Below are 26769 nucleotides of genomic sequence, written 5' to 3'. Positions count from 1 at the left end.
ACACATAACATGGGACTTTTTGTCTTATTCGTGTACCCAGCGGCTGAAATTGTACTGCAGCCTGTGCTACTAGTATAAGTCATTCTGCATGGGTTTCTCGATATCGTACTCATTTTCCTTTCCTGAAAAGTCACAAAACGGACAAAACAGACAGGGGCGGATCCAGAAGTTTCCAAAGGGGGGTGGGGGTGAGCGTGATCCCAGATTTTCCAAAAGGAAGAGGGGGGTTGTGAACTAACGGTAATGGTAAAACGTCCTTACGTCATCGGGGTCCAGAGCCATTTTGGATTCTAGGCGCTCTGTTGTGCAATCTCAGGCAGTATGACACCTCCTTATATCTTCTCCTTCCCTCTTTTTCTTTGGTGAAAAAAGGGGGCGTGCGCCCCATCCCCATGGATCCGCCCCTGATAGCACAGCCCGAAAGGGGGAAAAACATCCAGGAAAGATTACTGGGACCATTATGAAAAGCAGGCTATTGGCGGTCTCCAACCACTTGTCATTCACCTGCCACAATAACACTGGAACATCAACAGTGAACAACGACCCGTCGAATGGATATGTAAGCTCCAAGCAATACATGTAGCATTGAAGCAACGACATGACAATTTATTTTTCCTTATATGTGTAACCCCACCTCCATTCCTTCGAAATATCAGTGGCGATATCGTAAAAACGTGTAAAAACGCTTCTTCACACAATAATTCACGCTACTCAGCAAATGACTCCAATTAATGGGAGTGTTTTTTTTATTTAAAAATCTTTCCATGAAGAAAAAATACAAGACAAATCAACACATATGGCGTTGAACAATCAAGTCTGAATTTTGTAAGTTCACATCATTGTCAGACCATCATATTATTCGTCGTCACTGATGCTTCATAATGTCATACAGAGTCGAATTTACAACGGAAGGCCGCAAAACTAAAAGTTAATAGATATCACTTCTTTAATACATGAAATTCCATTTGGGAGCATCCGTATTCTCAGAATACGAATTCTACTATGGGTTAATTATATGTGCAGGTATATTTCTCTTTGCTTTTCATAGACTGTTGCATTAGTCTATATCACATACATGTACATGTATCTACTACCAAAAATGTGCCACTTGGGAGACATTCCAATAGGAACGTGCACAAATGTTTTCAAACTTTAGCGTCCCATAATTCAATGTTCCCGAAACCGATCTTAACCAAACTTTGCGTGTTTTCTTTTCAGACCCTAATCTATCATCTCTCAAAATGTGGACGGTAAAAATTTCCTCCTTTTGGTAGTTAGAGCATTAGGGAGACACTGAAATGTCTTCCTAATGTTGAAAGATGTACCAAGATTTTCTCCCGAGTGACCTATTTGGAAATATAGTACTTCTTGAACTACAAATAATATAACCTGCAAGTCTTGTCAGTACAGCCGTGTTTATGTCTTAAACTGATCACATCATACAATAAAAATAAAAACATTTCAAAACAGGGTAAGGCTGTGATATATAGGTCTAATAGGAATTTCTGTCAGTATAACAGGTGGTTAAATTCACGAGATAAATTGCTTCCACGCATGGATGAGTTGCTCATATCTTTTAATTAGTGAAAAAAAATCTTGTATGGTTGCGGAAATTAGACTTGAGGACTTCAAGTATCAGAAATAGAAATATATTCTGAAAAATTCCTTGCCCACCATATACAAAAATATGGAATCAAAGACGTGTCTGCACTGGTCTCAATACCTCATAGTCTGGTTGAATAAATAATAAATGTACATATCATTTGATTTGGATAACTTTATATATTTACACAATACAAGAGCACTGAGACTACAAAAAATGTACACGTAACCATTCGAATATCAGAGCGAAGTACAAAAAACCATCCATTTCCAACAGTGCTCCTACAAAACAAAATGAAAGAAGTTTTGAAAAACGCTTGTTTCCCACCGATTTAAAAAAAAATGTGGCACATGTGCATGTAGAGTGGTATACACCGAAGGCATGGACAATTTCGGACTGCAAGGTAGGGCTACGCCCCTTCGTCAACTGCCAACTCAACGAGTAGGCCTTTGAAATTGAAACGGAAAACCACAATGTGCACGTACTGCAAAATGTCACATTGCGTCAATGTGCACGTGCACTCTCCCAAGATCGTCCTCTATAAAACAAGGTGACAACGAATCATCACACCAAAACAATGGACATCAATCAGGAGTCAAAATGTGACATTGCAAGTTTCACATTTGTTTTTCATTGTCATTTTGAAACAGTGCATTTCATGTATATGTACCTATCACAACTACTGAGCCGTTATATTGACTGTTTTATCATTGTTATCATAATCTTTAACTTGTAATCTTAATGTCGACTGGTCACACCTCAAGCTGTACACAAGTCTCACCCGTCATTGATAGGTTTGGAGCTCACAGCCAGCCACAACACATTGCTTTCATATATCGCATGTTTCTCGGCCTCAGCTTTAATTAAAATTTAATACTCAAATTATCATTGTGTGCTCTTATCGAAAAGAAAAAAGAAGTTTCAACGGTATCTCCAGACAGTAATCAAATATTGTGAGGTTCGATAATTTTATGCAGGTTCACTCTGACCATGCCCTGACATATCGCTATATAAGGTCTACAACGGGAAGTGTGAGACTAAATATACTTGCTAAATGAATAATGTGTGGTGTCTAGCAAGCACTGATATTCAAAACCATCATCATGCAACGACGCTCGGTCAATTAGCACAATGGTTCATCGTTATATACATCTCATTATCTACGAGACTGGTACACAATCCGATTATCGCTTGCTGGCTCCAAAAACATTTAGGTTAGAGAAACAGTTACAATAAAGAAGGTGGTAGAATTGCTCCTCGGAATCCGCTACCGCGTCATTCATCTGGCATGCTTATACAGAACCAATAAAAGCGATTCGATTACGGCTTTTAAATGCATGAAATGTATAGCCGGTAGGGGGCCTACACAGGCCTGACATCCGATGGCATGAGACTTGAGCCAAGGGCTGCATTTCTCAACGATGACGGTCCGCTGTAATTGTGGTTGTATGCACAGATCCGTCACATGTGCACGCCAACCCGTGGGATAAATGATCTCTCCTTACATCTGGGTCCAACGTTGGAAAGTGAGTGCAACCATGCAGTACGCTTTGGACTGCACTGCATTTCTGAAGAAACAAGAAGTGCATGAGGAGCTTCCGGAAAGGCTCTTTCTACCACCCAATTGCCGCATTTGGAAAGTCACCCGCCTGCGTTTTATATATGTTTGAGCGATAAAGTGAAACATTCCACGAAGCACAGTTTTTAATGTGAGATAAGCACCAATTAAGCACCTTGAAATGTATAGGCCTTGATGACGGGCTCCAATGATGAAGCACAAAAGGCAAAGACCTTACAGCAAAGGTCAACAACCTGTTTTCTTTGTGCGAGAATTCAACGTCATTACGATAAAATAAAAACTTCAAAAGAACACTTGTCCGTCCTAAGCCATGCGCCTTACATTCCCAGGCACTAAGGTTAAGTAACTACATTATCTTTCACGTGACGACGGCCCGTTGAACTGCCGTTTTTTGCACATTGTGAAATACCGCCGGCGATGGCTGAAGTCCGCAAATCCAGACCGTCTGATATTGTCCCGTTATCTGCTGATAAATACATAAGGTCACCACATCGAAGCCTCAAACATCCAAATAGAAGCGTGTTAAATGGCAACTAGGCTAGGGTCGCCCGATTCAAGGACCCTCCAATGTTCCGATAAATCACAGAATGAACACCCGGGCCCTTGCCAAAGACCTTTTCGACATTTATCACTCTATCTGGACCACTGTTCAACAAACTATGCATATCAGTTTTTCTATTGACAAAACTCCCGAAATGACAAAGCAGAAAGGGTTACAAGTTACCACTTGCCTTTTCAGAGTACATGTAGAACACCAAACGGTGACTTTTGGTCAAAGTTGAGACTCTTTGAGTCAATAATTGTACGGGATGTATAGTACCTAAACAATACAGCAATCACCCTCACTGACAGAGGCAGTGAACAGTGGCTTTTGTCCATTGTCATAACAGTCTTTGATAGCACGGCAGAACACAAGAAATACACGTATGTACAAAAGTCTTCCTACAGGACTTCTGTTTTGAAAGAAAAAAAAGCAAGTTATTTCACGCCACTATTCGACCACTGCATCATCCCACACGTCTCAAATTTGGGGTTGAGACGTGGTCCACGAATGGCTGAATCAGTGCAGCCAAAAGAACAGTTTGAAAATCTGCCAGGGAAAAAAATCATAATTGAACCCTCTACCCCACCGTTAACTGTTAATTTCCCCAGGAAATTGAGCAAGAAAAATAAAAAGTTGTCTGCTCCCCTCCCCCCAAAAAATCCTACCCACGCCCGTGTACATGTATCATGTAGATAGAACTGTACAGTCCCGGCCAACCTGTCATTGGTTACTGATAATTGAAATGACTGCTCAAACATCACCAAGTGAATGAATAGCGTCAGAATTGATGTGCGTGCCAACAGTTCAGCGTACGTCAGCAGGGTGCAAGTCGCAACGAGTCATAAAGTGCTATTTAATATTTAAAAATATAGCTGTTTGATGATTAACTCAACGGGGTACAAAATTCAGCTGATTTTTTTAACCGCCAATTGAAAATTGATAATTCTGAGGAACCTTTAACCACAGGTCCACGCTCAAACAAAGCACTGGTTGTACATTACCGTTGGTATATATTTACTAAAAAAACCCAGAAAGAACTGACTATTTTTTAAAAAAGTCACATATAAGTAATTATTCAAATATCGCATTCATAAATGAAGTAAATTAATTTGAGACTGAGTAGCTTCTTACAGAGAAGTGAGTATATAAACCAAACATTTTCAGGGTGTAAGATCACTCTTTCCATTAGAAAAATAACCTGTGTTAAAACTGGTCTAATTAAAACTCAGCTGCGATAAATGCAAGACTATTTTGAATGAACACCTGTTAAACTATTGAGAAGCCAGATGATATAGAAAAAATAAAAATGAAACATTTTAGTCTCCTTATACTTATTTGTCAAACCTCACTAATCAACTAGTGTCCATGGTAATTTCCTAACCAGGACATTAATTAGCTTCAAAATTTAGTCTCTTTTACAACCTGAGAAAATTTGCACGTGGTAAACATTTTACGAGTAAAGAAGGGAACAGTTATGAAAACATTACGGTAAGAGTTCCACATACCGACATTGCTTATGTTCCCCTCAGGGGTATAGTAGCCACCACACAGGAAGAAAATGTCTTAAAAAGTTAAATTTTGCAGGGGCAATTTCGAATACATGTTTAGAAAATACTTCCAATTTTTCAGACCAGTGTCGAAGGTTTTGTGCACAAGGTGTCAAGTGATGTCTGAGTATGGAATCCAAAACACGCTGCTAATATTATCGCAGGCTTTTTGTTATACTTTTATCCAATTCAAAATTATATCATCATTTTTTTTACATTCAGTTGCAGATCTAAACGCTCTGAAGATGTTAGCCGATGAGAAAGTCTTAACGATTAGTAATACCTTTGACCTGTGTAGCTTTATCCAACCGAAAGTATACGTAAACAGAAGAGACGCACCCTCGCCTTTCGAGACAAGGGTCGACCCAGGCAGGCGATTCTAATCCATCTTGTAAGCATTTACCCCGTTGGCGTGGACTCCATTGATGTGCTTGGAATCGGCGTGTGTGCCATTTGACTGGGGGACTCCGTTGCTGTCTTTCTCGACGGCAGGTTTGGGGGATGGCTTCACCACCGGGGAACGGACAAAGTAGGCCTGGTAGAAATAGTGGGCGAAGAGGAAGAAGTAGCTGGTGTACATCAGAAGGGCAACGTGTAAGTTGCGATCCGTGGTAGAGCAGAACTCCCCATTGGTGCGGTAGTAATAAGCCAGGGCGTTGACTACGACCCCTACAATCATCTGCGACATCTGCAGTAGGGTGATGCTCACGTTGATGACACGGGGTATGCGGACCAGACGAGAGGCCCGCAGTGCGTAGTAGGTGTACATGATGGCGTGGACGGTGCAGTTGACGATGATGAAGTACCTGCCCGGGGCCACAAGCAGCGGATAGGTGTACCATGTGTAGACCATGACAGTGATGTGGTGGTACCAGTGCAGGAAGATGAGCTTCTGCTTCCGGAGCACGATGAAGAGCGTGTCCCCGAGCTCCGGCAGCTTGGACAGGACGAAGAGGAGCGACCAGAAGCCGTTGACGCCGGAGTAGCCGATGTCGGCCTCGCACATGGTGGCCTTCCAGCCGTGCAGGTTCTTGTAGAGGAAGAGCTCCTGCCAGAGCCGGAAGGCGCAGAGGTTGCTGAAGATGGCCAGGCCCAGGGACCACAGCACCAGAGGGCGGCGCAGGTCCAGCTTGGGGCGGTCCCTCATGAACCACTGCAGGCCGAAAATGACCAGCACGTATATAACGCTGGCGTAGATGGAGTCCACCCAGTGGGTCTCCATGGTCTTGATCCACGGCCGGTGGTCAAAGTCCTCCTCGAAGGAGAAGATGGCCTGCTGGAAGACGGGATCGATGTGGTCCAGCATGTTGATGGCGGTGAGCAACAATCTACTCTCCCCAAAATGACGAGCGATCGCCCAAGGAACCCCACACGTGTTAAGCAGTACGATCCGGCACGGCGTGCACACAGGAAGCGAATTGATCGGATGATCTGAGTTACCCACGATGCCACAAGGTTATGGGGTCATTTCGTCTGCGGCAAAGTCCATTCACTTTATTCACTGACAACCCGCATCATTTTTGTCACAGCCGACTCACGCACGCAGTGGCTGCTGACGCCCTTTTCGTGGCAAAGGTCTCGATGTTATCCTCCAGATCACGACACGGGAGGATCAAAACAGCGCCGAAATTTACCAGCCGGTTTTGCCAGTTGAAGCAATTCTCCAAGGTGTGCTTTTCCTTCCGATCCCAACAAACCCGTACCGAAGTCGTTCCGATGAGTTATAGCATAAAATATGCCCACCATACCAACCACACGGGGCCGGCTTCAGGCCTATTTTATGCGTGCATGAACTGCAAACACATGGAGCAGTGGCGTGTTTGCATAATAAACCCACTTAAATGCAGCCCTAGCGACAGATAGAGACGGGTTGAAGGTCGAAGCAAACAACGCATGGTATGCGTAGTTAACAAAATTGCAAAGTACATTGGCTTGTGTTGGTTACCTAGATTGCGCTGTTTCCATAAATATATATGCAAGTAATCTCATTAAGTTGAAACTTAGAGGTCGCAGATCATTTTCTTCACATGTATACAGTGCATGATAACTGACACATCTCTTCTTCAAACTAGGCTACGGTATTTACTATTTTATTTTGGTTACAAGAACCTGATTGGTTCAACTTCACAGTATTTATAGTTTGGGGGTTCAATTTTTCAAAATTTCATCATAACGTTAAACACAGCAGAATAATATCAGAAATGGGTAACTTTCCCAAGGCCAAAGTTTCTGTTTGTCCTCGAAACAAAAGCACTACTCAAAACAAAATCAACTGAAAAACGTATCAAACTCAAAATTCTCCAAGGATGTTGCAGAACAAAACAGGATACTTCAATTTGTCAAAGTATGAAAAACATAGGACTACATGTGTAAATAAATGTAAACATAATGTAACACCCACTCGCTTCCTGAAATAATCACATTTCACTGATAGTGACACGCTCATGTTGAAGTCACTGTTGCATACACATTCATGTTTCGTGTAGTCATGGTCGTAAATCCCGGAGAATAGGGGTATATATCCCCTAGCTTTTTTTTGGGGGGGGAGGCTATTGAATCATCCCCCACCCCAACTTTTTGTGGTGGGAAAACTTGAAATTGAGGCGAACTGGATTTTTTATGTCCTTGTTTCTCATCATTTTGCAACACACAACCCTCATCCCAAAATACCTCTGAACTTTTTCTTCAGAGAGACGAGAAATCAACACATTGCTCCTCACTACCCGCATTGGGTGGACATTTTTTGTTCACACAGTGATCATTATGCTTGTTCACACACACAAACACACTCCACAGTTTTTTATACGCCAAAATGACCAAGTAAACACATCGAACAGTATTGACCGATACTGATCTTGATGTCACGTCTTTATTGAAGCAGTCTCAAGTCTCAACGCACTGCACGTATAATGATTTATTACAAATCAAGCATATGAAGTGGAACGGCATGGGGAATAAAAGGTGCTTAGAACAGAAAATTGATTGGCAGGTGTCTGATCTACATAGAGCTAGAGAGGACACCAGATTTCCGGCCAATGCAACATTCAGTTATTTCCTGGTAATAAGGTTCACGTTACAATTTATAGCCAAAGTTATCCCAACTCATTTAACCATGTACCACACTAGTCTGCAGCCGTTACAATTCACTGTAGATACAATGCATATTATTTCACTTTATGATTATTCCAGTTCACTAGCATCAGGGAAAATTCGAGGGCACAGTCTACGCCATAAAGCCCTTCCAAATACATGTAATATGCGGTACACTCTGAATATTTACACCACAGGTATCGCGGAAAGTATGCAACATTTCTTCCACGTGGATACTGAATAGCTCGGATATTATTCCCTTGCAAAAACCCACCTGCAGTGGTGATACTAGCTATATTATATGCCACTCCTTTTAAGTTTGGTCAAAGTTCAAAGTTTATATGTGGTAGCGAGGTGATTACTTCATTACTAAAGAGAACTGGCTGTTTTCGAAAATTGGTGCTTGAACTGTGCAAGTCAGTTAAATGAACAAAAAAGTGGACACTGGGGAAAGGGGACAGGAGTAATGAATGGAAATTCTTTTGCGGAAAATCTGGACCCACAATGCTGGGGGGGGGACACAATAGCACAGACACCTTTCAAAGATCAGAAATTCCAAATATTTGAGAGCAAATTATTCATAATTTTGACAGCCACAGAGTTTAAAGATCTTACAAAGTCAACTTGGCTCACGTTTGGCCATGGATATCAATTCAGCAAGGCATTTTGATGAGAATACAAAAACCATATATATATTTATCATTCAGGCTATGCAAAATCTGAGAGCATGACTGATCCAGGGTAAAGAGCCTATGGCCTCGGTCAGAGTCGATGTTGACAAATGATAACGATATCTGGTCTGTGGAAAAGGGGTACGCTGCAAACAATCACCTCAAAGTTCCCTATCTGAGCAGCTGATGATCTCTATTATTTCATATCAACACACTCATTAACATAATCTATTCTTTTATAAACTGATGGGTTTTTGGTTTCTGTAATCCGACACTTTAGAGCTAGCAAGGTTGGTGAGTGGCAGACTTGACTTACGCAACAACTAGTCTTATCAGCCACATGACCTGAGACACAGTGGGATATTAAAACATACTTGGACCGTGTCAGAGTGGTATTCATCGAATGTATCACAGACCCCATGGGCCGTTTTCCAATACTCAACTTTGGCTCTGTCTCAGGCTTCAACAGTTTTTTTACTAGCTGACTTTGAAGCTGTAAGCACAGTAATCAGTCTAATAGTGCCACAAAACATCAAATAAGAAGCAAGAGAGCCAAAAATTACAGTAATCCAATTTAATTTAAACGTTTCAGGCCCACAATCGGGGATTGGTTTCGGGGAGGAAGCCTGAGACGGAGACGAAGTTGAGTATTGAAAATCGGCCATGATTTCTACTGCAATGACAGAATCCCTGTTTTTTATCAACTTTGAAGTGGGGCAGATATTCTGCCTGCTGTGGCAGTCCATACTACTATACTTCATTTCAATGGACTGGTTTTCGCTTTTCTTGCCAGTTTTTAAGACTCAAAATCTGACATACTGGGATGATCATATTGTCCGGAAAACACTTCTTCAGACGGTCCAAAACCAATCGGCATGTACACTATTGTCACATTTTAAAGGTCTACACTCTACAGCCACAGACGGGGACAAAGAATTCCTTGTTTTACCTTGTTTCCTGCAGTTCTGGTAATGTTTCTTCGACATGAGGGCAGACCCGGGGTTCCAACAGGGACCATGCCCCCCCCCAAAAAAAAAATCCAAGAAAAATTTGTTTGAAAAGTTATGAAAGGCAATTTTCTGGGTTTATTTCATTTCACTTTCATAGCCTCACCCCTCAAAAAGGGCATTTACAAGATCATGTGAAAACATTGCCACATTGAACAAGCATAGCCCCCTCCCCCCAAAAAATGTGGTTCTGGTTCTGTCCTTGTAATTTTTGAGTCACTTGGTTTTTCACTGTGACAGACAACAGTGGGGAGAACTCTAACAATTTATACTGGCCTGCGGGTTGTGGAAGATAAACATATCAAAGTGTGTGAATGGCTCAAAGCTGACTGGTCTTCCTTTATAAAATCTGGAAAAAAAAATTGGAAGACGCGCTACTAAACACCTGTAGCAATGCTCATTACACTGATTAACTTGCTTTGGAAAATAAAGCCGGGGATAGGCCCCAAGCTGTTTATGCTTACATGATTTGCTGGCTTGGCCAAAAAGAAAATGGTATGCCAACCAGTCGCAAGATTGAAGTGCTTGTAACCAGCTGGGCCCCAATTTCATAGATCTGGCTGCGTCCGAACTACTTGGCAGTGGCTTGAAATTACACACGACTCTATGGGAACTAGCTTCAGCCACTACCATAATAACGGCCACTGCTATAGACTCGTGACCCTGATGTACTTGCTGAGCAAACACACCTGACGATAAATCAAAACAGAGAATTTTTTGACTGTATTATAGCTGTGTTCCCTCTTTCACCCGAGAAGACTATTTGCTGTGTTCAGCAAAGGCTAGTGCGCAGCAGATCTGTATTAAAATCGCCTCTGAAGTGGAATGGATGATGGAGGTGGAACAGTTATGTTACAATCCTACGACGCTTTTGGTCCGCTGTTTGCCTAACCACTCAGCTGCTCATAGCATCGGATCGTCCCGAGGTCTTGTAGCCTTCTGGGCATTTGTTCGCCTCTGTGGATATAAAAAACAAAACACAGACCCAAGAATGACACTGACACAGTGTAATGAGCTGGCAAATATCGGGTTTTGGGGGGGGGGCAATCATGTCGCCATCTGACTTTACCATTTCCATTTTTTATCATCCTGTTCACATCCTTTTAATTCTTGAGAATGAAAACAAACCCCAGGACCAAAATTCAAACCCAACTGGACGCATCCTACATCATAAGTTAATGACGGACTCACATCTTCGAGCAACACAACTGATGCAGAGCTAATGCCATTTTTAAAATTAAGCTTCAACAACTGGGGAACGGATCTTATGATTGAACTGTAACAGCACAGCAAACAGGGCTATTAGCTCATTAGCAGAATCCCATTGAAGTCTTGAAGGTTTTCAGAATTCAACTTGAAAGAGTGTGGTCCCATAGTGAGCCAGTTTGGTATTCCAAGAGCGCATGCCCAAAATGTAGCCCCTCTAGGGTCATTCGGACACGCATGCGAGGTCTGCCCTATCAGCGCGACCAAACGTGTACTCCCATGCACGCATTATTCCAAATGACCTTGTTTTTTTTTTTTGAATAGCGAACTGGTTCACTGATTGGGGAGACAGGTCCAGGTCGGAGGGGAACTTTTTGTGTCCTTCCAACCACGGCAGTTCAGCCATCAACCCCTCTGAGGTGCCTATGTACGTACCCCCTGACCCTGTTTCTGTTTGGATGTCCTGGGATGTGCGCTGGAGTCTTCCCTCACTTGCAGGGATGAGGTCAGCCCGTCGGGTTCGAAGGTCATGGTGGTGGGTGCTGATGGCTGCCTGCAAAGAGCAACAGAGTTGACTGTGAGAGAATAGCCGACCACCACAGAAGCTTTGATGCTGTTATGTATGTTGGGTTTAGATGCATAGCCGCGAGTGCCCAAAAAATCGGATAAAGGAGCTGGGCCTTGTAACAAAAGATCGTACTCGGAACAAAAGACCCAGCCGCTGGGAACTGCCATCATTTTTCAGCTGGCGTTAGCAGAGGTAATCCGTCAAACAGTATACCACTGTTTGCAGCATTCAGCACCTGCGGATTTTCAGTGGGGACAAAAATGCATCCATCTGGCCACATTTGAAAAGACGCCACTGCCATTCAGCAATGCACTGGGCCAATTTCGGGAACAAAGGAAGTTATGCAACACCGCACAATCTGGGCTCTTTTTACTCGGCAGCAGGCCCGGCTGCAATACTCGGGCGTCAATGGAGGTTGCCTGTCAGATTAGAGTAGCCATCAGATAGTCATCCGCGTGGGTGTAGGTGTCCAGTAAATGAAGTTATGACTTTTTTGAAGAATTTTGAAAACGGAAGATCTTGAATATTGCGTGGGAACTTGTCCCGCATCTGCAAATTCCAGGCAGAAGTTGGCTAATAGCAAACTTGAAATTTTGCTCACAATCCCGGTGCATGCATTAAGTTTGCCAAGAGTAAATGAATAAAGAAACCTTAAACAATGGAACGTTGTGCTCAGTCAGCTTGGAGTTTGAAGTTGTTGCCTGCTATGGTTGCTATTCTCATAGAAAAGGAAAGCTGAGCCAAAGAATAAAAAAAAACCAGAACAGCACAAAACAAGTAGACCACTAAAAAGTGCCTTACACATCCTTAGAAAGGCAAATTGGAGTTGTAGGTCGCAGTACCTTAGACAAAAGTGACAATGCATCAAGCATCAACATAGAAAAGGGTCATTCCTTGAACCCGGTTACTGAACTCACTTTGACCTCTGCGTCCCACTGCTGTTGTCCCTCCTATCAAAGTCTCTGCCCTTGCGCGGGTTGGCCCTGTTGGGGAAGCTGGGAACGTAGCCATTACCCGGGTAGGAGCCAGGGGGCTTGCGAACCTTCTGCCTGGCTCCCGGGCCCCGGCGCTGCTGTGCAAGTCTCTCCCGGTAGCAGAAAGGGCCGGACTCGGAACCAACTGCCGGGGAGTCATCGGATTCCAGTCCAGAAGACAGAGGCAAATTAGTCTTCTTTGGTTTGTCTGTGGAAAATGGCATGAGTTCTCATTGTGACTTCAGAATTAAGTCTCTGCAGTGGAGTGAGTGAAGTATTAAGATCGTTTCTGGATTCAAGATTGGATTTTGTGCTCAGAACGACAAACTTAATTTCACAACATAAACAGCAAATGCATCATTTCGGCCATTTATACTTTCAAAAAATCAGGCAGGAGTGAGGTATGTTGCAGATTGACTACCGGTCCTTGATTGACTACACTTGTAACTAGCACCACCCCTAGGGCAGATAATTACAGTGGGGACTGTTGTTCATCTCTCCCCCTTGTCTTGGGTGCACTTTTGTTCCGAGCAGCTTGTCCAGTTCCTCATCATCGCAGTAGACATCGGGACTGTCAGGAAATACCGGCAAAATCACTGGCATCCTAGCAAAGCTCTTGCTCTGAGGATGATCCTCACGGCGCCTGGCCTGTCCCCCAACAGCTGCATGTACAGCAAAACAAAACACTGGTTAAAAAAAAAAAAAGGGCGATGTGCCCTGTGACATTCCGCCTGGCAGTACGTGTACATACACCAGGCAAGACGGTCAACTGCAACTCCCCAGCCTTACAGTGACCATCGCATGAACCAACTAAATCCTAATTTCATTTTACGTATCTAACGATTTCTCCAGTCATTATTGTACAATCAGTTGGGTTTTGCATTTCCAATTAACACATTACTCCTGGTCACAAGAAGTTGATAACAAAAGATACAATAAGAAAGACGGACGGATGGATAGCTGACCAGCATGGGGAGATGGGGGTAACGTGACCTCCTGCTGCCGGGGATTGTAAAAAGGTCACGTACCTGTATTCTTTGACTTTGGTTTCTGAACAGCACCTCTAGTTGGCAGGCTAGCGACAGCTGCAGTCGGCCTTGGGACCCCATTGGTACCGTGGAGGTACTTTTCTGATGACGAGCGAGCAAACGGCACTTGGGCTTGCTGGCCGGTTCCCTGCTGCTGCTGGCTGGCGTCCGATGGGAAGGGGGGTGCCAGGACAGGGTTTCCGAACTGACGAGACTTTGGCTGGGGAGCGTGATTTCCGGACTTGGACCTTTGGACTGGTATCGTGTCTACGTCAGTGCCATTGTCATCATCCATGCTGGGACCTAGAAACCAGTGTCACATGAAAGGAAGAATGCGTCACAGAAGAGCTTGAGCAGACCGAACAGAAAATACCCCACACACATTAGCAACTTACCAGGTTAACGTAGTGGTTCTTTCCTCGCCTTTCACCTCTGCCGGCCAAACTCAATTCCTGGCTCCATCATCGTGCTAATTTGGTTTTCAGTTCTGTGAGTTTCACCCAGAAAACTCCTCTGGGGTTTTCCTCCCCCCTCTTAAACTGTACCTACTTCTTAATGTCTCCTCTCGGCCGCCTTCTTCAGGCTCACAAGCTACAGTGCCCTCTTGAAGAACTCCTTGGTTTCACAACCAGAAATACTTCATAATTATATCCCCGCAGGGAGGAAACCTCCACCAATGCATGAATATGGGAGCTGTCAGAGGGAGACTTTTTGGAGGGGATGAGGGGCTAGAATGCCATTCACTCTTCTTGTCTTTAAAGAATGTGCTACAGTCAGCTGGGAGGGTTAGGGGACCGTGGGTACGTGAAGGGAAGAAAGAATGCCTAAGCCCTCCATTACCATCTGAAGGCAAAATAGAAGGCAGCTACAGCTTTTAATTTCAGGTTTTTTTTATTCTTCTGAGTGCTGGGCTGTTTCCGTTTTGAAAGCACAATTAAGTGCGAAGGAATCGAAGCGCATGGGAGAGATGTCGAAAGAAAGTGCCGTCTCCATACCCGGGAATACAGGTGCCTGCTGGGGTTTCTTTGGTCTGGTGGGGAAGTCTCGCGGTCGTGGCACCCGCTGCGGTGATGGCCTGATGGGGCTGTCACTCGGCTTGTCTCTCCTTGAGGGCAACGACCCCGGGCCGGCCGGTGAAGGGGTCATTGTGCGATTTTCGATACAATTGACCTGAGCAGGTTGACACAACAACAGAAAAGGACTGAGCCCACTTGAAATTACACTTGAGGATTAACCGCCTTTAATGTCCAAGGCATTCTTTGGGGACCTTCTAGAATCTGCTACATCCTGGGGCGTGTTTCAGCGACCTGAACCATGAACTTTGGTCATTGTCGAGTGTTTTAGCAACTTGGTTATGCCTCTGTGACGTCATTGCTCTGACCAAACAAAAAACAAAGGTTGGACCTGGTTCAGCACTGGTTTAAATGGCAGAAAATAACAGACAAATTTTGTCACCCCTAAAATGAGTAAAATGTACATTTTAAAGTTTGTTGTCACATGTAGCAAATCAAAGAGAAATTTCTTCTAGAACGTACGAAAAAAGAGAGAGCACCACTGGAGAGAAACAAGCCGAATATTGATGTCTTGCGCCTGGCTCTGTCAGATGACGTTATCGTTTCTGTTTCTTTGTTTTTGTGGGCCACCCAAGACATGTTCCTGGTTATTGCTTTGACGTCACAAACATGCTTCTGGTTAGGGGGCGCCAAAACATGCCCTCGTAATTAATGAGACTTTGTGAGCCTGCTTGTTTCATGCAAATCTGAATCTCCCTCAGAAATCCATCACTGGTTCACTGACACCAGAGCCCACCCAGCGGACGGAGCGGCCCAGCATTGGGATCACTGATCAAGATCAAAGATCTGCATGAAACAAACAGGTCCTGCGAAGTCCAGTTCAGTCTAGAATCAAGCAAAGCAATGGGTGAGCTATTTGCAGTTTTTGAAGGGTTATTAAGGCTCATGAGGATGCCTCTTGAAAAGAGTCTGATATATAAAAAAAATACTCTTCAGAAATAATCTCTCCACATTTCATTGCCTTTTCAGCCCCAAAGTCAAAGCCACACGAAGTATTTTCGTTCATATTAGTAACCACCCTGAGCATTTAGACTAAAAACCCTGAAGGTTTGCTGTCAGGAGATGATGGACAGAGCATACTGTCCGAAATTAACAGGTTCTCTTCAGAACTTGCCAAGGTCGCAACACAGATTCACACGGCACTACTTTAAAACTGCTATGTCCGCCATGCAAACCTTCAACTTATATCTACTTAAGCCAACGACCACTGTTATCACAGTGAAAAGCCTGTAGAGGCTACCAATAGCCAACGGGTGAATGACTGTACTCCCAAGCTTGAACAGTTCCAGCCACCACACGATGCGACAGTGGCACATTTCAAAAGGGGCTGGCTCCCCCCTGGCTTCGAAATATCAACTAATGCTGCTGGTATTGAACTGGCTAAGTGCAGCCAGCAGGGTCCCACGGATTTGTGTGCCGGTTTCTCCATGTAGCGTTTGGCGCAGTTAGGGTAGAGAAAGGAGCAGGTACCTGGTGCATGGGTAGGGCGTCGGCGGGCAGGAGCTCCTCGCAGAATTCGCAGGGTAGCATCAGGGTGTCGTCAGTGTCGTAAGGAGGTGCGCTGTCTGACTGGACTACGGGACTGTACCTGGTGATCAGTGTATGAGGCAGTCAAGGGTACAGCGAGTTCTTCATAAAACCTTTGACAGGGGGGGTTTCACTCAGATCACACCTAGTGCGATGGGTGTTTGGGTCTAAGAGTGGGCAACCTGGGGGGAAGGGCCCCACACCTTTGGGGAGTGAGTTTCCATCCTATAAGGGGGCTTATTACCTTTGGAGGACAGGTCCCTGTGATAGGCATTTACTCGTTATGGAGGAGATCACATCCTTGGAAGGGATTCTAAGTGGGAGGGGGGAGTTACAACCTTGCAGGGGTAAGAGGGGCCCCCCCCTGGAGTTCCAGCCCTAGAAAGGAGTTCACGTGTTTGGAAGAAGCTCACATTTTTGAGGGAGCTTGACCATTCAAGGTGGGTAACACCCTTCAAAGGGGATTACATCCTAAAGGGCTGTTCAATTTCATACGCGATGTGAGATTGCAAAAATATGCGAATTTTGTGACGCATGATGTAATATCCACGCTGTGACTTTGCAAGAGTTACACATATTCCAACTTTATTAACGGAATTCTCCGCAAACGACTTCAAACCCACTTTGCTTCCCCATTCACCTTATTAATGTATTGGCCTTCTGATCTAAATTGGCCCTACATTTGGCTTGAGAATACCTAAGTTTGCTACGTAATTACATATGTGTACTGGATGTGAACCTGGTACCACTGAAATGCCGGACTGGTACCAAACTTGCATGAAACAAAGTAATGCTTTGCCTCTGTACAGAACAGCTGCAGTACAGGTTGTGAGACATGCTCAATACGTATGACTGAATCTCACAAAATGAGTCTCCCGTAAAATTTCTCTGGCTTAGTTTTTCAGTCGCAATGGAAAGAATAAACGCTGCTCGTTCTGATGTGCCACTCTTGTAGACATGCCAATGAATGCGGACATTACACAAACGGAAAGTTAACGATTCCTCATGATTTCCCGGCGGAATGACTATTTTGGCCTTTTGATATTCCCCAAACGGGTCTGGTAACTGTAGTCCCATTTTGTCGGGGTGTGTTGCGTCGCACAAGTCTCACTGGTTATCTTAGTGCTTTCCCCTATCACAGAGTGACGTAATCGTTAACGTTGTTATCGTCCTCACAGGACAGTTCCTTACCCAGACGGGGCTGGTCCATAGCTCAGGTTGTTCAGCACTTCCGACGGTGGCAGCAGTTGGCTGGGTCCTCTTCGTCTACTGTTATTGGCTTCTACTTTCTCCTCTCGCGGATGGCTTGTGAGGTCAGGCCGGCAACCAGACTGATGGTAAATGAAATGAAAAGATGAAATTGTAATAAGTACTTCTGTATTATAAGACAGGCCTGTGTCGTTACCAAGTGCTTTTCCAGAGTCGAGGGAAAAAACTGAAATGCTAGAATGGAAATCGGGCTTGAAAACCCAACAGTATGAGCCGTAGTCCTTCAGCAAATATCTGCATATTTCTTTCAAAAGGCCAGTCCATACTACATGAAAGTGAACGGAATTAAACATCACAAAACATTTGCAGCAAAACCTTTGCTCGAGATGAAATAAGTTCAACTCTAGCAAAGTTGCACGAGTTGCAGCTTAAATATTTAATCTGATGTCACAAATTTGTGTTATGTATGAACTGGCCTTTACCCATTGCCATCTGTGAGCCTGATCACTTGTATTCCACGCTATTTAAGCAGAGCAGCCAACACTGCCTTGTTACTTCGGCCTGATTTCCACTACCTCGACTAATCAAAACCTCCTTATTAATTCTCTGGTACAGAATCAAGGACAAGTTTGTGCTATGTACCATGTGCTAAGCACTGAGTGGTGCCAAGTACTTATACTTTAGTTTACTTAAGGACTTTGAAAAGGACTTGACCGCAATACAGCGATAGGCATGCAAGCCTATCCGTAGGTATCATGTACTAAGCACTGAGTGGTGCCAAGTGCTTATACTTCAGTTTACTTAAGGACTTTGAAAAGGACTTGACCGCAATACAGCGATAGGCATGCAAGCCTATCCATAGGTATCATGTACTAAGCACTGAGTGGTGCCAAGTACTTATACTTTAGTTTACTTAAGGACTTTGAAAAGGACTTGACTGCAATACTGTGATAGGCATGCAAGCCTATCCATAGGTATCATGTACTAAGCACTGAGTGGTGCCAAGTATTTATACTTCAGTTTACTTAAGGACTTTGAAAAGGACTTGACCGCAATACAGCGATAGGCATGCAAGCCTATCCATAGGTATCATGTACTAAGCACTGAGTGGTGCCAAGTATTTATACTTCAGTTTACTTAAGGACTTTGAAAAGGACTTGACCGCAATACAGCGATAGGCATGCAAGCCTATCCATAGGTATCATGTACTAAGCACTGAGTGGTGCCAAGTATTTATACTTCAGTTTACTTAAGGACTTTGAAAAGGACTTGACCGCAATACAGCGATAGGCATGCAAGCCTATCCATAGGTATCATGTACTAAGCACTGAGTGGTGCCAAGTATTTATACTTCAGTTTACTTAAGGACTTTGAAAAGGACTTGACCGCAATACAGCGATAGGCATGCAAGCCTATCCATAGGTATCATGTACTAAGCACTGAGTGGTGCCAAGTACTTATACTTTAGTTTACTTAAGGACTTTGAAAAGGACTTGACCGCAATACAGCGATAGGCATGCAAGCCTATCCATAGGTATCATGTACTAAGCACTGAGTGGTGCCAAGTACTTATACTTTAGTTTACTTAAGGACTTTGAAAAGGACTTGACTGCAATACTGTGATAGGCATGCAAGCCTCAGCAGAGTTAACTCATTTTGTTACTGGGCATCAAATACGCATTAGTGAGTACTGAAGTGTGACGCCACTTTGAACCAGGAAATGCAGTGTAAATGAATGGAGTACATGAGCATGTTCTTTCATGCACTGGTTCTCTGACTACGGCCTTTCACACACATAACTATGGGGGTAACGCATTTCCTTCGGTACTTCATACACTAGTCCATCAACCAGGATTAAACTCTATCGCTGTGACGGCACTACACTCACATGCCGGCGGTAAGCCGGTGTGATCTACCTCTTAGACCAATATGGCAGCGTGACCTGCCAAAAAAGGCACTTTGCTCAAGTTTAAGAACGCGTGCATGAATGTACTTGTCACTGCCGAAATGACATCTCAAATCAGTCTGTGGGCCTCGAGCGGGACCAAGAGAGGGTGCAATTTTCCTGGCCACGGAGGCTCCTTTGGTGGGAAATGCAATTCGCTGGCTCACAAACCACTACAGAATGTACGCACTGCGGCCGTGTTGCTACCAACAAAATGAACATTCCCCACCGACCTGGTTATTTTCAAACAACGAGGGGGTGCTTCTGCTCAAGCAGACTGCACTAGCAGCAGAAGGTGCATGGAGTGTTACCTGATGCTGTATGAGGGACTCTGCTGGTATAGGCTGCAGGCAGAATTCACATGGTAATGTAAGGTCACCCAGAGCTAAATGGAAGTGAGAGGAAGAAAGTCAGCGTAAAATATCAGATCGTTTTCTGGACAAGAAGGAATTCGGTCCATGCCTGATTCTCCAGAGAGGAGTTCTCACTATGGAAACAGCATCGTGCATGGGCTATTTTTGATTTTTTATTTACCTTTATTTTTAAGCCCCTAACTAGGTCCTACAGAATGGAAATAGATCTCGTTTTGCTCTCACTGACAGAAGTTGCCTGCTGACCGGGTACCCCTGAAATAATCATGGATGTGGCTCTTTTAGAGTCTGACAAATAACTTGGTTGATCAAAGTAAGCCACACTGAACAAGCCCCTAGAGCCACCCAGAGCTACGACTGTCTACTGTCAGAATGTATCCATGTATTTGTACCCAACAAAACCTAAGACCTTGCTCTAGCCACAAGATTTGGACAAAGTCTTCATGACTGGAAGGGGTTTTGATCTTTTACCCTCTGGACTTCATCTCTGGTTATGTCTACAAACTCAGCTTTCTAATCCCATGTTGGTGGTCTTCGAAGTCGATGATGTCTTCGTGAAATTCGACGTGGGAGGCACAAGGCACTAATTCAAGCAAGACCTGGAATCGCTTTGGTTTGACGCACCTGAGCTCTGCTCTTGGAAAGTGTTGATGTTTGGAACACCATACGAATTTTTTATCAAGTCCTGAATGGCGAGGTCGTCTTGGTAGTCGTCGTAAGGTGGAGCGAGGCTACTGTTTGTGGAGAGATCGGTGCCAAAGCTGGCATCGTAGGGAAGGTCTTGGGCTAGGTGCTGAGCCAAGAGCCGGTCTGCATCCACTTGGTGGGTGGCTGACTGAAGTAGGGCTCTCTCCTCTGATAAAGTACAAGTCATTGGATTTGATGGTATCAAGTGAAAAATTTTGCTGAGTAACACCTGCCGCAGAATAATTATGTATGTGATATTCATTGCACCAATTTGTATTCTCTGACAGGCCACTAACTACACGATGCCAATGTCAGAGTGCTTGGGAGCACGTACCATTACAATGGTTAATGCATTCAATGCCATGTGAATATGTTAATAAATAATGGAATAAAAACACGATGAAGCAGATTCAAAACCAGTTCATTTGAAAGCACACAGGGGCCTGGCAAGGGCCACATGCAAGGGCAGGCTTTGGCAATGAAGATCCCCATTTCCACTGACCTGACTTCCCTCGATACTTTGCTGGGGAACTTCTAGATCCTCAAAAATCCTTAAGTGCACATCAAATTGATGGCACATTCTTTGCACTCTAGCAATGAAGTGAGCATTAAGCCCAATGTAAACAGTAGGCTTGTCTCAACCTTTCCACCTCTTCTGAGTCTCTTTGCACATTCAAGATCAGGATTAGTTTGAGACAGACTGTCGCGATAGACAGCTTACCATTTTTCTCCCTACTTTTGGCTGGGTTCCTCAGCATTACGTTCTGGACTCTGTCTTGGTTCTTCCGATGTTTTCTGTCCCCCGCTGGCCCGTCGGACACATTCCTCAGGACTTCTCTGGAGTCCGGCCAGCTCCGATCTCCCCCTACTTTTTGCCGAGGGAGGAACGGGGGGCCGGAAAGCTGCTCCCGCAGGCCCAGCGGCATCCTGTAGGGCTTGGCCGGTTGGAACAAGAGCTGGTTGTGGTGCCACAGGTCCCTGGTTGCCGTAGCGGATGGCCCGGGCTTGTTAGCCGGCTTGGCCTCGGGGTACTTGCAGTCGGTGGCCTCGTGTTGGGCCTTGTCGCGGAAGTAGACGTAGCGGGCACACTTGGGGCAAGGCTCAGTTCGGCTGCCGCAGAAGTCCTTGTGCTCAGCAAGGTTCTTGAAGTCCATCCCCATCTCGCAGTACTCACAAGTCACCTGCCGTTGGGGGCAATGCTCCGCCTAGAAAAAAGGAACAGTAGAATACTTACATGTACATAAGGCCCAGCAAGAGAACATCCCTCATGAATCTTTACACCTAACAAGCCAAGTAAATCAAGTGAATTCTACACTCGAGCCTTACAAAATGAAAAAACGTGAAACAACTGAAGTCACTCTGGGTTTACAAATTCCTAGATAAATTTACCCTCATTTCCTTGGCACTGTGGTATGTTGCTATTTCATTTTGCTTTTTATAATCTGTTAAGACACAATGTTTTGCCGGAACAAGTTATTAACTTCTGAAGTCAAACCTTTCCTGTTTCAGTCATAAAACATATTCCTTAGTCAAGTTCTTTTTTTCAATAATCATGTTCTGAAAACACTCAGCCCAAAAAGCCTAGATGTTAATTTTGTTTTCATTTTTCTTGTTCACAATCTGAGCCTGGCTTCGTTGGACTTCGCAATCTCCGTCACATAAGGTACAAATGACCTTACTCGTGCAAGGATCCCACTAAATATTAAAAACACATTCACTGTGCTCACATCATGTTCTTCTTGTTTCCATTTCTCAACTGCCTCGCCACATTTACAAGTCACCTGGGACAAAAACCAAACAGAAAGGTTACGTATGGCATGTCAACGTTGAAATGAAGGCATGAATAGATGTTGTCAGGAACTTACATTTTGTTTTGGGTAGAACAGTCACTACCTTTGCTTTGTTCGTGCTCTTTTCCCAAGAATTTACAAGGACACATAAATAGGTAGATGACCCGATCCCACACAGTGAGTTTAACAGTCACGTTTTCAGCAATTATGGTTTGATACCCATTAGAATGAGAAAGAAGAGCTTTAATTTTGACGGATCAGTTCAATTTTGTGTTCAGATAAAAATTTGGACGCAGAGAACGTGGGTGAAAAATATTGAGGGTTCCTTCTGATTTTTGTCAGGTAGTGTTCTTTTTAAGGCCTTTAAATTCAGAAATCACTGTGGCAACTTATACCTCGTTTGTGAGTCCGGATCGCATACAAAGACGCCTCTGGTATCTAAACACGTACTTGTCAACATTCCCGGTTTTTTTTTCATTTACCTGGAAGCCATGTATTTCTGAACACAGCACGCCAAAGACTTCGTCTTGATCAGATATTGTGTAGCTATATGTGCATGTATCTCTAATACTTTGGGCACGTTTCAAGGAATTTTACTCGATTTGTCAAAGTCTGAGAGTGTAACCTAGAGGCACTTTCTTGTTCACTTACATTTGAAACATCAAGTCTCATACAAAGTTATTACGGCTTTGGAGTAAGAGAACACAATTCCTTGACAATTCTTCGATCTTAAACAGGATTTTAGCCAGCATTTGAAAACGTTGTGTCCACTTTTGGCTTGGAGAAGCACAGAGCATCCAAATTGGTATGGAAGTTTACTGTTTACATGTATTTGCATAACAACACAAGGAGTCTAAAATGGCTTACAGGAAGTCCAAAAGACACCTGGACACCCCTCTGGCTAAAACTTTGTCCTTAACCCTCTCAGATGAAGATTTAGGACTGTCAGGACTCAAAACTTGAAGAAACAAGGTATCATGTTTTGACTAAATTTGGAGAACTTAAGGTGCATGCTGTAACAACTCTGCTTAGTCCTGAATCTTTAAAATCCTTAAATCATTTTTAAAAATGCTCTTTTTTCCAAACTCTAAACTACATGTATTTATCCCTGGTCCCACCCACCTCCATGTGATATTCTTCATTGTGTTCACTCATTTCAGAGCGGGGAACCGGCTCTTCGCATTTGCTGCATAGCACTATGTTACGACTGCAGTGGTTTTGATGCATCAAGTAGTTCATCGATGGAATGTCCCGTTTGCTAACAGAGAAGGAAATTAGGATTGTAACACATAAAAAACTGACAAGACAGATGTGTGAAACTGACCCACATAGGACGATATCGTGTACACGTGCCATTTGCCAACACAAACGAAGCCACCATGACTTGTTTTTTGGGGGGTCTCCAAAGATGGCCGCAACGTCCTTGAGTGAAGCACAGTGCGCTATAACTTTTCATACTTTTTGAGCAGCCTCAGGCCATAACTACATCATTCATGGGTTTCATGGGAAAAAGGCACAAGAAATGATTACTTTATTTCAGGCTACCTGTATAAAACTCAATAGTCAGACTCTCAAGATTCCCTGAGATTCCAACATCCCAAGATTCCTGATAGGATTTCACCATGCACGTGAGCTAATTTGGGGCTTTCCAAGATGGCACGCAGTGACTTCAGTGCCATAATCTCAATGTGCTATCCAGTCTGTATACAGAGATCAGCAGTGTGAGCTCATGTGGGTGGCATAGAGTGTACTTGTGTGGCATACTCATGCAAACTATGGAAAGACAGGGTTCTAGACGTTGGTTGCCATGGCAGCCAAATGGCAAGTACATTACAAACTTTCACCATAATCCTGAGGAAGTATTTACAACTGCACAGAAAAGGAAAATGGCCAAAAACGTATGAAATTCACCGATGCCTTGGCTGTTCTTTAAAATCTGGTTAGCTTAAGTGCAAATGGCGAAGAGCATTTGCACAGCCAATTTTCAACATTATGTGCACAACCCCAAACTGAATCTGTACAAATTATGCACCAACCTGTTATGTCCTTCTGTGAAAGGATTACAATTGATCTTATAGGCAAATGTACAGACTGGTGGGGAATTTTTTCCCAAAGGCAGACCGTAATGTTTTCCACATATCTCAAAAAACTGTTAGATGTGTTTATCAACAAAATAATTCAATCCAATGTGGTCTCTATGAATGAACATGCACGTCACTGTTCTGAAGCTATTCAAAGGAAATATCCAATATATCTATTGTACAGCCTCGGACCACACCCTGTAGGCCTATTAGTAAGTACATGTATGATGCAATCAGGCAGACAACAATGTGGACATCAATAGGGAATTCCCACTGAGTGAAGCCACTAGACCTTACATAAGGTTATCAATGTCATCAACATGTGTAATATAACTAGAGTCGGGGTCAACCCCCACATTAGTTTTGGTCCTCCCACAAAAGGGGAAGTCACAGTCCCGCATTTTTGTTTCCACACCTTTATATACTCTTTCTCATGCCGTTGGCAAAACGGTGACTGTCACTGGCATTATGTAAAAAGAGGGAATGGCATCATGTAGAACCTCATGATATTTTGACCACAAAGTGCAAACACTTTGAAAGCTTTTAAACTTCAATACTTACTTCGCTAGGCCTAACTCAAAAGAAGGAAACAACTGGGTAAGAACCACTGCACACAGGGGAAAAAATTCAAGAGGAGTTGATGTTTTCCTAACACTGCTGAAACTTTTTACCACTAGACTTGAATAAACTAGGCCTAATTCAATTACCGTTGGTACTCACCAATTGCTACACAACTTGGTAGCAGGAGGATCTTGGTCATCGTGTTCGTTGTCCTTTGCCATCATGAACAAACTTTGATATTGAATGGCCTTTTCTGTCCTCCTTTTCTGCTATTAATTCTGTGAAAATCCACACAATCCAAGTTGCAACTATTCATAAAATCATTTAGCGGTGAAAGCACAGCGTTGGAGTGAACCTTGTTCATTGCATGTCTTTGTTGTGAGATCTGTACCAAGTTCAAACTCGTCGCCTGCTTGCCAACATTCTAAAAAAATGCTCATAGGGCTATAGTAAAACTACACATAGGTCTACTACAGTGTATAAAATGTATCATGCAGCCGAGAGCTTAGTCATGCTAACGCAAACACACATTCCACTCTGGATTATGAAACTTGGAAGCTACCGTTCCAAGTAGCTTATTTCATCGCTGGGGAATTCCCGTGCCGTGCAATTATTTGACAACGCGGCATTTGCATTCCCGGCGGCTGTCTGAGCCCGCTATTTTTTACAACACAGCACGAGCAATGGCTAGCGCTTCCACCGCAGGAAATTCCCGATAAACCATAACCAATCTAGCAGGAAAAATGTAGATTTATCGCGTTGACAGGAAACGGTGACAGGAAGATGATTTGTTTTCTTACATAAAACCGAAAGTTTGCTTCATGGGTTCGCCCGTGTACTAGCTCGACGATTATCGTAACAGAAAATGCGAAGTCGAGTTTACAGTACAGGCGCAGGCCTGACACTTCTGGTTCCAGGTCGTCTGTTTACAATTGGTATAGGAAAGTCAACGAATACAACTCACACAGTCCAGGTACCAGATATAATATTTACCGGAATAAATTAGCTGAGGGCGCTGTTTAATGACAACAGCGGGATTTCGCTTTTGGGTGCAGACCACTAATTCAAGTGAGAATTTCTGACCAGCTCATTAGCATTAAAAGTGCCCCCCCACAGTATCTTTTGAAAAAGCAGATTGTTTGGCCCCCAAAACGGTGAGATTGTGTAAATCGTTGCCAGGATCAACTTCCTGGGTCTTTGAGCTTTCACATGAGGGCAGAAGGGCTGAAAACTACGGTTGAAAAATGGTCCTAAGTGCCCGAGAAAGTTGAGGGTTGCCACTTGAAAAATGGCTGCAATCAGACTTCGGAAAAATCACTTTTTGGGGGGTGATTTTGTTTTGTGGGAATAATTAAAAATGTAATTGGTTAACCCACAAAAAATTGAAAAGAAATTGAAAGATAAGTGACCAGACAAGAATTTCATTTGTGTTTCAGAAATCTCAGGGATGTCGGCGTGCATGCTATTGGGCCCTGAACGGTGCTGATTTTACACTGTTTTCAATGGGGCTTGAATTAGTGGACTGGACCCTTTTGTGCGAAACAACTGCCTTCGCCAGTGATGCAGATTTTGAAGAGGAAACTAGAGCGCGACCGAGTGGCCAGTCACATTTCCGGATTTTTAGATGTATCGCACGCGAGTAGGATGTACACTTGGTCATCGAATTAAAAAAAATGTATTCAATGAAAGCTACAAAATTACTAGAGCA

At 43.7% G+C, this 26769-nt stretch overlaps 1 protein-coding gene and 1 pseudogene across 2 annotated transcripts; both read right to left on the bottom strand.

The window, feature by feature from the left end:
- Nucleotides 1-723: 723 nt before the first annotated feature.
- On the bottom strand, nucleotides 724-7147 carry LOC147798197 (very long chain fatty acid elongase 6 pseudogene; annotated as a pseudogene).
- Nucleotides 7148-8112: 965 nt separating this feature from the next.
- On the bottom strand, nucleotides 8113-25977 carry trafd1 (TRAF-type zinc finger domain containing 1). 2 transcript variants are annotated; one of them, XM_022240495.2, is made up of 15 exons: nucleotides 25862-25977; nucleotides 25221-25339; nucleotides 23542-23677; nucleotides 22357-22410; nucleotides 21351-21834; nucleotides 20567-20797; nucleotides 19883-19956; nucleotides 17609-17748; nucleotides 16361-16478; nucleotides 14813-14987; nucleotides 13818-14120; nucleotides 13266-13451; nucleotides 12733-12997; nucleotides 11683-11800; nucleotides 8113-10998 (listed from the first exon to the last, which is right to left on the bottom strand). In XM_022240495.2, exons 2-15 carry the CDS (start codon nucleotides 25283-25285, stop codon nucleotides 10945-10947), a joined length of 2403 nt encoding a protein of 800 aa, XP_022096187.2. In that variant the 5' UTR covers nucleotides 25286-25339; nucleotides 25862-25977; the 3' UTR covers nucleotides 8113-10944. The 2 variants fall into 2 exon arrangements, with proteins under 2 accessions (XP_022096187.2, XP_022096188.2); XM_022240496.2 differs by lacking the exon at nucleotides 25862-25977 and having other exon boundaries at nucleotides 25221-25855.
- Between the last annotated feature and the right edge of the window lie 792 nt (nucleotides 25978-26769).

This window comes from Acanthaster planci, linkage group LG09 (assembly GCF_054643075.1).
Source record: "Acanthaster planci isolate LZ-2023a linkage group LG09, COTS_SCS, whole genome shotgun sequence".
In the NCBI taxonomy this organism is placed as follows: Eukaryota; Metazoa; Echinodermata; class Asteroidea; order Valvatida; family Acanthasteridae; genus Acanthaster; species Acanthaster planci.
This window is presented reverse-complemented; position numbering and strand designations above follow the sequence as displayed.

What these genes read in the sequence shown, in the direction of transcription:
- trafd1 (XM_022240495.2), bottom strand. Translation starts at nt 25,285, where the DNA reads ATGATGGCAAAGGACAACGAACACGATGACCAAGATCCTCCTGCTACC. An exon ending in GATGAACAACAGTCCCCACT is followed by an intron (nt 12,998 to 13,265) that starts GTAATTATCTGC and finishes CATTTTCCACAG; the next exon opens with ACAAACCAAAGAAGACTAAT. An exon ending in AACAGAAACAGGGTCAGGGG is followed by an intron (nt 10,999 to 11,682) that starts GTACGTACATAG and finishes TTATATCCACAG; the next exon opens with AGGCGAACAAATGCCCAGAA.